This window comes from Amphiprion ocellaris, chromosome 5, assembly GCF_022539595.1.
Source record: "Amphiprion ocellaris isolate individual 3 ecotype Okinawa chromosome 5, ASM2253959v1, whole genome shotgun sequence".
In the NCBI taxonomy this organism is placed as follows: domain Eukaryota; kingdom Metazoa; phylum Chordata; class Actinopteri; family Pomacentridae; genus Amphiprion; species Amphiprion ocellaris.
In genome coordinates this window covers 20,256,322-20,268,765 of record NC_072770.1, presented here as the reverse complement: position 1 = coordinate 20,268,765, position 12,444 = coordinate 20,256,322, and the positions used below count along the sequence as shown (strand labels likewise).

Below are 12,444 nucleotides of genomic sequence, written 5' to 3'. Positions count from 1 at the left end.
ATTCAAGAAGCAAAAAAAATAAAACTGCAATGTTTCGCAAAGTCAATAAAGTGCACAAGCCCATGCACTCAGTCTCTTACACTGTAAAATCCTCACTGGCTGTCTACATAGTCACACAAGTTAGGAGCAGGGCGAGTCCAGGATGTAAAACCACATGTGGCTTTGGCATCTGGTTTGTGTGTTCTGTTTAGCGCAGCATGTTTTCTATTTTGAATTGATTTTCAAAATGCTGCATTATGAGCTCTGCTCTTCACTTTGAGTTAGTTCAAGTGAGCAGCATAACAGTTTTTGGAAATACGTTTTGAGACAAAAGGAGTTTTGTGTATTGTTGATTTTTTTTTTTGCTGGTTATCTGTGACGTAATAGATTTACAGGATCTTGTTTGATATTTTCTAGACACTTTGATGCTTTGACTAACTGGAAGTCGATTGACTGTTGATCATACAAATGACTACCACCTGAAGGACTGGGTGTGTTTGTTGCTTTTAAATTGAAAAGCTGCTCTGTTAAACTTACTGAGACCTATTAAATGTAATAATAATAATAATAATAATAATAATAATAATAATAATAATAATAATAATAACTTTATTTATATAGCACCTTTTAAAAACAGAGTTTACAAAGCACTTTACAGGCAGGGCAAAAAAGGGAAAGAAGGATACTCAAGAAGAACAGTGAAAAACAGAAGGCTGGTCCAAACATCGTGAAAACACTTTCAAACTAAATTAGTAAATAAATTAGTGCAACTACACCAGATAAAATGTTAAAATACCACATCTAAGGCGGGGAATGAACAAGTGGAATAAAAGAAAATAGAGGGTAAAACCAGAAAAAGAGAATAAAATGAACATTAAAATAAATTTCAATTTAAAAAATCAATCAGACCATAAAAATAGATGAAGAATAGAAGAAGTGAGTGAAAATAGGAATAGATGATGTAGCATGCAGATGTTTTGTCCCACATTTGTATTTAATATGCATTGATCTGTATCAGTTAAGGACATTAGCACTGAGGATGTTGTGCTTGAAGGTGTACAGTACGTTCTTATTTAGTTGGGCATTTTACGAAGTATAAATAGCACATTATTGGTTTCCATTTACTGTCTGCTATAGTGGTCCAGTGCAGCTCCATCAGTCATTTAGTATTTAGCATTAGCTGTCCAGTTCATACCAGGTTCATGTTTCCAAACGAGCATCATATCAATAAGTCACGTGCTGCTCCTCATAAGCCTTCCTCAACTATTTATCAGATTACGCTGTGTATTCAGGATGCATTAATTCATCTCAGAGTTGAACTGTGCTCTGTGTTCAGACGAAGGCCCTCCTTGTACGTGTCCGTTGTGTGCATCAGACTGGAGCAGCTGTGTTCCTCACAGTGAAGGTCTGCAGCTGTCCCGGGACCTGGGGGCCACCTATCTGGAGCTGCCCTCCCTCAACCACGTCTTTGTGGGTCGCTACTTTGGCAGCGTGGTAAGTGATGACGCAACGCAGGAATCAAAGGATCTGGTTTTGAATGAGCTCTTAGATTTAGTGTTTTTATTTACCCAGCATTCCCTGAAGAAACCAACCTTTTCAGTTATGGAAAATACTCTTCTATATACTGCATGTGTTAATGCTTGAATCCCAGCAAGCATTTTTTATATTCTTCATTTGTGCAAAGCTACATTAAATCTGCATTCATAGAAAGCTACAGTACTCAGTAGAGGAGACAGTGACAGGTTGGTCTTCCCAGGAAGTTATTTCCAAAGCAAAGAAACTGATGATGTAACATCACTATTTTTGTACCCTGCATTTGTACTAACGTGTGTATTTCTGTATTGTTCAGCTGGAGTACTTCATGATTCAGTGTCTGAAACACAAAGCCAAAGAAAGGCCAGAGAAGAGGCGAGGAAATAAAGTGAATGAGCTCCGTCCCCCTCACTTAGAACAACCAGGTCAGAGGAATACTACGAGTTTTAATGAGTAATACTACATTCACTCTATTTTGCATGTTTTTATGTTTTTGTTGTTGAATCCCATCTTTACCTTTTTATTACATGTTCTTTGAACTTAATTATCGTTTTTCAAATAGTAATTTAATTTTCATGTCATTAAGTAACCCTTAAACTGCTCTCTTCATGGTGCTTAGAGGACAGTCAGTGGACTGGCCGGATTGTTCCTTCTTGAGCTTACATAGCCATAAAAAGAGCTGAGCACAAAGGTTTTTATCTAGATCAATATTCTCTGTTCCAAACTGGAAATAAGAAGAGAGACAAAGAGCGAGGTAGACTGCTTTTATTCAATGGCATCTGAATCAATTTTAGACTGAGCTGCTTTCAGCAAAAGGATGCAACACCAACTGAGTTTATTGCTTTAGCTGAGGCAGTTCAGTGGTTGTTGTTAAAGAATGAGACAGGATTCATCCTCAGGCATATCTCCAACCACATTTCTTAAGTTTAGATATTTGACAAACCTTTCTCTCGAGTTAGTAACATGCCAGCTAGAGCTTTCTTTGCATGTGTTTTTTTTAATGTATAATGAAGATTATGGTTGCAACAAATAATTATCTTCATTATCAGTTGATCTGTTGATTATTTTAATAACTGTAATAATTAATGTTAATTAAATTCTGATGTTCTTTTCTATTTTCCCTGGATATTTAGCCGACTATTTCACAAAGAAAATAAATTCTCACAATTCTTTCCCTTTGAAAGTTTGAAACCAGAAAATGTTTGGCATTTTTCCCTGAAAAGTTACTAATCAGTAGTCAAAGAAACTCCCCATTAATTACTGACTAATTATTTGAGATGCAATTTGTTTTTATCTGCATATTAGAAATGTAAAATTCGGATTACATTTTAATTAAGCTTCATAACAATCCTCATGCTGAAAGGTTTTGTTTCTAGCAGCAAAATGGAAGCAGATTTTGCAGATTTATTGCAAAATTAATCAAACTGCCTCTAAGCCAATCAGATTCAACAAACTCTTAATTATGAGGAGATAAATGACCATGTTGATCCAAAACTCAGAATTACAAACATTTATACGCAGTGAGCAGCTGTTGTAGCAAGGCCTAAAAGAAATAAGCCGAGCTAGGAGCTGCTTTTTCTTTGTCTTAATGTTCTGCTTTTTGAGACTGTGGCTCTCAGTCTCCTAATTGGATAAAAGACAGTCTGAATAAACCTGCAATTGACTGCCGGATGTTGTCACAAACTGAAAGCGTTCTCTGTGTTCAATTTGGAATTACATAAGTAAAGTTAATGTGGCTCCAAGCACAGCTCTCACACCACAAACAGACCCAGTAGCATTGTTTTATTTTAAAAATAGGAGCCTGCTGCTGTATTGTGTAAGGTTTAAATTCATAGCTACACTCCTGTCTCTTGCTTTACAACTGCTGCTGCCATTTTTTTCAAGCTTTTTTTTTTTTTTTTTTTTTTTTTTTAACAAATGAAACACTTGAAAATATTCAACACAAACTCCGCTGTTATACTAACATTAAATATTGATCCGAGCCGTTTCCTGCTGTGAGTTTCAATCGGATGCAGTGACTGACAGCTTTAAGTTCTGCCAAAAATGGCAGCAAGTGCTGGCGGATTTATAGGTGTCCGTTCAACACTATTTTACTCTACTTACAGTGTAGCTTACATTAAATATGGCATGCAGTGATTCAGGAACAGCTCAGTGTTCGTGGACAAATCAGAGCAGCCATAAATGGTTCACAGAAGTACAGTGTGTGAAGCATGAATAGGAATATAATAGGATGATGATTTGCGAAGCTCTCTTCCTCTGTGGTTTTTCACTTTTACTAACTTGCTTTCATGAATGCATGAATCATTTTATTTCTTAGTCTATGTAATGTTTCTTCACTGGTTGTTCTTGTTTCTGTTCTTTTGTCATTGTGTTTTTTGTGTGTGTTTGTATTCATTGTTGCCACCATTTTGCTGCCAATCATTCATTTCTCTTTTGTATATCTTCTTCAAACATTGACCTCATTGAAAATAAACATGCGGACGTGCTTTGCTTTATTTTTTTTATCACTAAAATGACTTGCAACGTAACTAGTAAAGGTCCACTTTTGGTCGCTTTTCAGTCCCCCAAGGTTAGAAACAGTCAGCTGTCCTCTGTAGACCAAGAACATGCGAGAATTTCTCTGTTATTTCACCCGACTGGAATCCGATGCAGCAGCCTGAGCTTGCATCTTTTCAGGACTGTCATTAGTGCAAAGACAAACATGTCTGGAAGCGTTTTTTTCGAGCTGGCGCAACAGGACAGACCACAACGTGACATTGGCCTCTCTTAGTGCTCTCTTTCTTGATCTCACTGCACTATTGCGGTCAAAGCTGCTTCCTCCACCTGCCTGTACACAGCCTATTTCTCTCTGGGTTGTCAAAAGCCATTGCCAAAAAATAGAGAAATCACAAGTATAAATAGACAAGGTAGATTGAGGGAAAGTGAAAGCACCAAAAATCTTTATTACAACACGCCTGTGAGGCTTTGAACATAATAAATTGATGGATTTTCTCTTTTATTCTCTGATTTAGGGGCAGGCTGTATTTCAGCAATAACTGCTCGTTATTTCAGCTCATCCTATCTCCCTTTTTCTTTCCATCCCCCCCCCCGCTCTCCCGATCTTCCTTCCCATTCAGCTCGTCTTCCCCCCATCCGCGTGGAGGAGTCCAGCTTCTCCCAGGACATGCAGTGGTTGCTGGAGCGTGGCGTACAGTTCGCCGATGTGGCTTTCTACGCTGGGGATTCTGGGAAAGAGCTGGGGTGGGCTCATGCTGCAGTGCTATGTGCTGTCAGCCCCTACTTCAGACAGCTGCTTCTGGGGCCCAAGACCAGGTAGGACAGACATTAAGTTGCTCACAGGATACAGCTTATTAAGCTATTTCACCACCTGAGTCTGTAGCCAGCAGGAGCTCAGCTATTTTCTGAAAAACGTCCTCTTTAGTGTGATTGCGAAGCGTTTTGTTCGTCTCTGGTCGGACAGGGAACGCCCACAGTCACGATGTGTTTGCAGAGAGCGAGACGGAGGCCCCCATTCGCTGCTCTCTACCTGGGATGGAGGTATTATTGATGACATGCCGAGATCAGAGGGACACCTGACAGGACGTCTCACTCGTCTGGTGGTGAAGGACCCCCTCCTGTGTATGTGTCTGTGGGAGACTCTCATGTTCATCTATAGAGGTAAAAACCACCATTTAAACTTTAAGCTCAGATTACACAGACAAACAAACTGCCGTCGTAAACCCGCTGCTCTGTGCCTTTTCTTTCATGTCCAGTAAACCTCTTTAACACCCATTGTTCTGCTGGCATGATGCTAGCGCAGTGTAGAACTTCAGCTGACTTCTAGTGCAGAGTATGAAGACTCTGAGTGTGAAGACTATGATGAATGTGAGCATTTGTTTTGCAGATATATTTACTTGATTATTTGATTGTCTCTCACAGTAAACAAAAAACTACTGAAAAGAGATGAAAAATGAGCAACATGGCAGCAAAGGGATGCAAGACGATCAAATTATGGCTCAAAATGACCAAAATAAGACAGAAAACCACCACAGAAATACTTAAAATGACTAAAATATGGGACAAAATCACTTCTGAGGGGCTAAATGGCAGTGAAATAATGCAAAACAACCAAAATGAGACATAAAACTACCAAAAAGAGATGATACATGAACCAAAAATTGACAAAAACAATCTTAAAGAGACACAAAGATGACCAAAATAGCAACAAAAAGATGTCAAACACCCAAAATATGACAGAAAACTACCATAAAATGATGAAAAATGACCAAAATACCACCAAAAAATGGTCACACAAGACATTCAATTTACTGACATAGAAGTCGAAGAAAACCAGAAAATGCTTTAATTAACTCACTAAACCCTAAAATCCACCAGCAGATTTGAAAGGCATGTTATATTTAACAAGTTGCCAAAATTAGGCTATTAAACAAAAGACAGTATCAAAAAAGAACCATTGGATTTTTAACTTTACAACAGTCCTTGAACTACTCATGTGTGATGTGCTGTTCCATTGAAAAACAACAAGCTTAAGCTTAAAATTGTGACGTTTCCCATCAAAATCACTCTATTTTTCATGTCTTATTTAGAAAGTTGCCACAACCTAAGTGTTTTCACTGGAGGATTCTGTAAAAAAAACAAAAAACAGAGACGTTACAAAAATTCTATGACTTTTCAACTGAGTGGAGAGTAGACAAACATGGAAACAAATTACACATTCAAGTAGTAAAATATCTGTAGTATTTAGAGCTACATTTTCTTAAGTATTTACACCTGAAAACACTTTGAAAAAGGTTATACATATCGATTATAGGTTTTTCTCAATTTTTGTAAAATGAATAATTTAAAAACATCTACTTTTGTATTTTCTTTATTAAGATTTATGAAATCATAACTTTTCTATACTGTACAGACGATATTTCTGAGTCCTCTGAACTTCCATCCAGAGTTGTTATGTTTCTATAGAGGGACAGGACAAATGAGTCAGCAGCCAATAACTGCTTGAAGTTCAGTGGGTTAAATCTGTTGTTTTGTGCCTTTTCAAAGGTCCAGTAAACACTTCAACACCAATTGTTCTGCTTGCGAGATGCTACTGTAAAACCTCTGCAAACTGGCAGAATTTCTCTCAGTATCACACAAGACTATTCAAGACAAGGAAAAACTGAAAATTCCTCGTCTGAGAAGTCTACAGCCTTGATAGCAGCTCTGCAAGGCAGAGCTTTGAGCTAACGAAAACCTAACATCAATTTGTCAAACAAGCGCTCGTAACGATGATATAAACATGCAGATGTGCAGCAGGCGTATTTTTCACCATGTTCACCATCTCAAAAATAATCCTCTGAAGCATTGTGTATAATGCACTGCAAAATATACAACAAAAATTACCACAAGTTAAATAGAAGTGAGTTCTAGTGTGAGATAATTTCTGTATTAAAATCCCAACCACAGAAGAACATCCGCGCTGATTAAAAACCCTGTGATTTCACCGAGATGAAGTCGCCCAAACTGACACTCTGGCAGCCGGATCAGATGCACGTTCGGTGCCAAACAGAATCAGAAATGACAAAAGCTTCTCCAAAACAGAGGCTGTCATGTACTTCATCCAGAGAATCTAAACCCAGCCAGGAAGGCTCAGTCACTTCACTGCCATGTACAGTCTGTAATCACACTACTGGAGTTACGTTGAAAAATTCAGCTGTTCCCCGTTCTTGAATGCTGAGGGCTGCTCAGTGTTTTCTATTGCTTTCATCCTTTACATTTACAGCATGCAGTAAATGTAAAAATAAATGCAGTAGTTTGCTGGGATTTATTTTTTATGTACCTGCAGCCAGGTCCATCCACTGGAGTTTAAACACAGCTACCAGAGCAGGACTGACATTCGCAGGATGGGAACTCCAGTCCCAAAAAGCAGTTGGTCTTTTTCTAATAATTTAGATGTGATGATTAATGTCCCCTGGCAGCAGAAGGCAGTTTGCCCGCTATTGGGTCTTGTCCAATGTTCCATTACAGAGGAACAGAAATCAGTCAAAGGGAAAGTACTTGATAGTAAGCCACTGTAGTATTTTAATTAAGGAGCTGATCAGTCATTTTATAATAGTGTGATCTGCTTTCTTAACCTGTATTTGTACTTGCTGGCAGCCTCAGGCCACACAGGTTTTCTGTGTCTCCTCCCAGCTCGATTCTTTTAAGCATTATGGAAATCAGTTAGGAGGGTCTGCTACATTGAAGGAAGCCTTTGATGAAACTGAATTTCCATTATTTTGACAGCTAATGGGATCAGTTGATGGAATCAGACTCTGTAACCTGTGACAGGAGATTCATATTTACATCAACAGATGATGAGCTCTGCAGTGCAACTGTCTTGTACAATTATGTGTGTCGTCTATTAACTCCGCCGAGCAACAATAGAGGCACATTCAGGCACAAAAGAAAACATTTGCAGTCGATGTAAACTGTGGCACTCGCGTCCAAAATGTTCTCCAGTCGTACATGAAGCCTAGTTAGACAGGCACATGATATTCTCTGCGACTTTAGCGGCGTAATGAAAATCTTCTCAGTCTGCAGCTTAGACTCTGCAGTGCTGTGCTTGCTGCATGTTAGATTACAGTGTCTCTGCATGCCAGCCCATCATCACAGGCTGTGTGTCATGCACGGATCCTTATGGCAAAAAGCTGCGCTAACATCTGATTCATGGAAGCCTTTTAACATGTATGAGAGAAGCGCTGATGTTCCGGCACACAAACACAAGAGGCAGAAATGCATAAGCTGAGAGTGCATGCGGTGAAAGGTTGAGCAGAGAAGAGAAGAAGATTATAGGGTTAGACTGATTCCCTGTGAGTGGCTGCATGAATAAGAAAGCCAGTGGTTGAAAGACAGAGCAGTTTGTGTATTCATGCACGCGTGTACAATTCGTGGATTTTTTTTCTCCATTATTTTTTAGTCAGAAAGGAGAAAGATGGGAGTGAAAAGTGGCAGGATGGGATGAGGCAGTTTTTGTGAGATAACGTGATGGTAACTAGCTGGGCACCGGAGCATACTGTGAATGTGTGAGAGGTCTAAAGAGGAGAATGTGCGCCGAGTGGAATATAAATGTCACGTTTTCATAAAACACTGCAGGGAGACGGTGTTAAGTCAGTGTGAAAAATGTTAACCTTCAGCATGGTGGGTCTGACTGTATGTTTAAAGCGGCCGACTTCACATACAGCATGTGTGTTAGCGTGTTTTCTTGCATTGCGGTGCATAATCAGATGTGAATGGACGCCGTCTTTGCCCACAGAGACATTCGGAGCCAGTGTTTGATGTTGATTCGCAGTCAATCTGCAACAAGCTGTCCTCTGCCTTTCTAAGATGGGACAAATTCCACTCATTTGTCAGTTGCGCCTCGTTTTATTGGCTTATCAGAGCAAATTTCCATAACAATATCATGTTTCAGTAAACACACAGCGTCACACCCGGGGTATTATTCCACACTCTGGGTTTTTGTCATTTGAGTGTGTGTGGACAGTCACAGAGGCCATGACTTTACTTGTGTGATGTTAACACTGTGAGACTCTGTCTCCTTGTGTAGTGTGCTACTGAATTATTGCATTTGTCACTTGGTTGCTATTGTGTGCGTGTGCATGCTTAGCACATGTAGTACATGTGTAGGACACAGATGAACCAGTGTGTTTGTGGACTCTCAGGTCTCATCCAGGATCAAATTTTAGACAACACACCAGTTGTTGTTTGGGTCAACTAATCTCACCGTAGAAAAAACTGTAAGTTGGTGTCCTTGGAACAGAATTTAACAAATGTTTGCAGGGATTTAGTTTAAGTTAGGGTAAATTTTAAAGTCGGGAATGTTGCATTTATGGACAAGTCAAGTAAAACCTTTAGGAACTTAGCTGTAATCTGTTCCATGTTACCCAGTGTGTGTTTTTGTGTGGGCAGGTGAGGAAAAAAACTACATCAACATGGAAACTTACTTGTAGAAATGATCATTTTCCAGCGTCTCCTCTCACATATCTACCGGCTATATTCCATTTCATTTGCTTTGGCTCCCACTGGTGTATTTTCCAGTGTTTAGCTGCATCGTATATCAGCACTACAGCTCCTGAGCTAATCTCTCACCCTGCATTTGAGGTGTCTGTGCTGTGCAGTGTCATTATCCAGCGTGCCGTGTTGAGGTAATCCCTCTATCAGCCCAAATACCGTCATTATGAACTAATGATGAGCTAAATCCTGCCCAGTCCAACTCCCTCCTCTCCTCAGCACTCTGCTTATGTCCCAGTGAGACAGAGTGCGCCACCCCAATCAAGCTGCAGGGATGTGGAGGGTTTAGAAAGCCAACTGTAGAGTGGATGTTTTCTCCACGTTTTCCAATTGACAGAGCAAGTAGAAGAGTGTATGTGGTGTGTGCTGTTTTGTGTGTTTTACATTTATCTTCACATTTCAGTGCTCCTCATTGGGTTTGTATATTTCACCCTGGACTTCTGTTGTCATGTTTGTTTCCCATATATTCACAGTGTGAGTTTGGGGACTGTAGTTTCAGTCTGTTTGCCTGTTGGACAGTTAGCTGCTCAGTTTCAGACTGGAATATCTCTACAGCTGTTTAATGCGTTTCAGTGAAATTTTCTGCTCACATTCATGGCTCCCAGATGTCGACCCATAACGACTTTGGTGATCCGGTTCATTTCCAGGGCTACCATAATAATCACCTTTGTGTTTTTTAGTTACATTCCCTAGCAGCTGTTGAATTGTAATCACTTTTGCAATCCTTGTCTTTTTTTTCTCATCGCCATTATGCATCATCAAGTCAAAATGTCAAATCCAATCCAATGGTTTTGTTTATGACCAAATACCTACAGACTAATGGGATTCACACCACACACTTTGCGTTCCTATTAGCAAATGCAAGTATGATAACAATCTGACATAAGATGGATGCATTATCTGCTTCACATCAGCATGAGTCACTGTGAGCATGTTGGCATGCTGTTGTTACTATTTAGCTCAAAGCAACACTGTGCAGCCTCACAGAGCTGCTAGAATTACTGCACATTCTTGTTATAGCAGCAGTACAATCAGCTTTAGCCACACTGTCAAAGAGGTTTGTACATTTTATGGTGAAAAACTGCCAAACCATGATCAAAATCTGTAAACTCTAAAACAGTTTGATGCAGTTTTTATAACATGGAATCACCATAGATAGGTTAATCAGGAGAAAAGGGTGTTTTTTAGATTTTTTTTTTTCTCTTGAAAAAATACATTTCCTGACTCCTGCATAGTTTTTAATGGATAAATGCAGTAATATGTATAACAGTACTGTAATTTTTGCATCTAATTCTCAAAAGAATACAGTTTTTCCCAGTTAAATGTACACATTGTTGTACTGGTAATGGAAACATGCTGCAATATTTATAACAAGTAACATGGCAATCTCTGCATTTATTACATGTAAAAAATACAGTTTGTTACCGGTCAAATTTAAGTACTTTTGTGTTAATAACGGACATATGCTTTAATATTTATGACAGCTTTAACTGCATTTTTTTGCTAAAAGTGTATATATTTGATGTTACATTAACTGTTGTGCTGATGATGGAAACATGCTGTAATATTTATAATAAATTACACAAATGTTATTTTATATTGTATTTTCATGTAAATTTTTAAATGTTGAAGTTTTTTTTTTACAGTAAAATATAGAATAACACACATTTTTAACCCTAAAATCAACAATATCAATACATGAAAATGTTTTAGCATAATTTTACGGTAGCATTCAGGCAACCACAGCTTGCGCAATTTTACAGTAAAAGCAACTATGTTTTTTAAGGTGCGGTAAAAATGTTCCATATTTCTAGGATGATCCAGTGAGAAACAATCAAAGTGCAGAAACTTTATCTCAAAGTCGAACTCCTTATTTATATCTGCAAATATACCTGTAATACAACTAAAATGAAACATTAATGCTTTAAATATCTTTGTACTGTCTTGGTGGATAATGCATTTGATATTTTAGATTTGTATAGACTACATGGACATTTTTATTTTTTGCCAGGAACTAAATGCAAAAAATATGTAAAAAAAAAACAACAAAACAAAACACTTTTCTTTTTTTTTAACTGAGCTGAATTGAATTAAAGTAAAAACGTATCAAAAAAATAATACCTACTAACCAGTTGACTTTTATTCTGGCCATCAATGTGTTTTGCAAAGGACTTTTATTTACTGTTTCTGACATTCGTGGAATCTGGACTGAGTGTCTCACCCATAACCACCACATATTATATAAACAGACAAATTTTTAGAACAGGCCAACTTTTACAAAAACAGGCCCCAAGTGTTCGGTGTAAGGTATGTGGGTGGTCGGAGCACAGTGCCAGCTAGAACAGACTTTTCTTGTGTGTCTTTGTTAACTGTACTGTTGTGGATCCATAGAATGTGCGTGTTTGTGGATGTTTTGTAGGAGCGTGGGAGTGGGAGCACCTTCAGGAGGCCCTGGAAGAGAAGCTGAAGAATTCGCTGGCTGTGGCTCAGCTTATGGAGCGCATACGATCACTCATTGGCAGAGACAGGGTGAGATCTTCAAAATCACCTGTATTAAGACAAAACTGTTAAAAATAATACAATCTTTTTTAAGGCTGAAGTATTTTATGATATGTGTATGCAGCCCTCCCTCACAAAATAGGTTAAATAACTATAATGTGTCAAATCCGCTCTTTGAATGTACAAACACATGTTTTTGTAGACTAAAAGTGCCTTAATTAGCAAGACCTTGTTTAGAAACAGTGCAGTAATAATGTGGCCATAATTAGCATATTTACATAATTACTGCCTGCAATCACCTCTCAGATACTGTGGGAATTTGCACAAAATAAACAAGAGGTGCTCTCCAAGGAGCAAAAGAACAACATAAGATCTGGGAGGACTTCACACTCACATTGGCAAAGT

General features: G+C 38.5%; 1 protein-coding gene across 2 annotated transcripts in view; it reads left to right on the top strand.

Annotated features, from left to right (window-relative positions):
* The window catches only part of rhobtb3 (Rho related BTB domain containing 3), a 29,811-nt gene that overhangs the window by 4,834 nt on the left and 12,533 nt on the right, over window positions 1-12,444 (top strand). The window contains exons 4-8 of one of the 2 annotated variants that reach the window (XM_023289296.3): window positions 1,316-1,473; window positions 1,829-1,937; window positions 4,629-4,824; window positions 5,003-5,169; window positions 11,960-12,069. In XM_023289296.3, coding sequence (XP_023145064.1) covers window positions 1,316-1,473; window positions 1,829-1,937; window positions 4,629-4,824; window positions 5,003-5,169; window positions 11,960-12,069 — 740 coding nt within the window. Of the gene's footprint in view, window positions 1-1,315; window positions 1,474-1,828; window positions 1,938-4,628; window positions 4,825-4,972; window positions 5,170-11,959; window positions 12,070-12,444 lie in introns of both variants that reach the window. The other variant, XM_035956786.2, reaches the window with a different exon arrangement.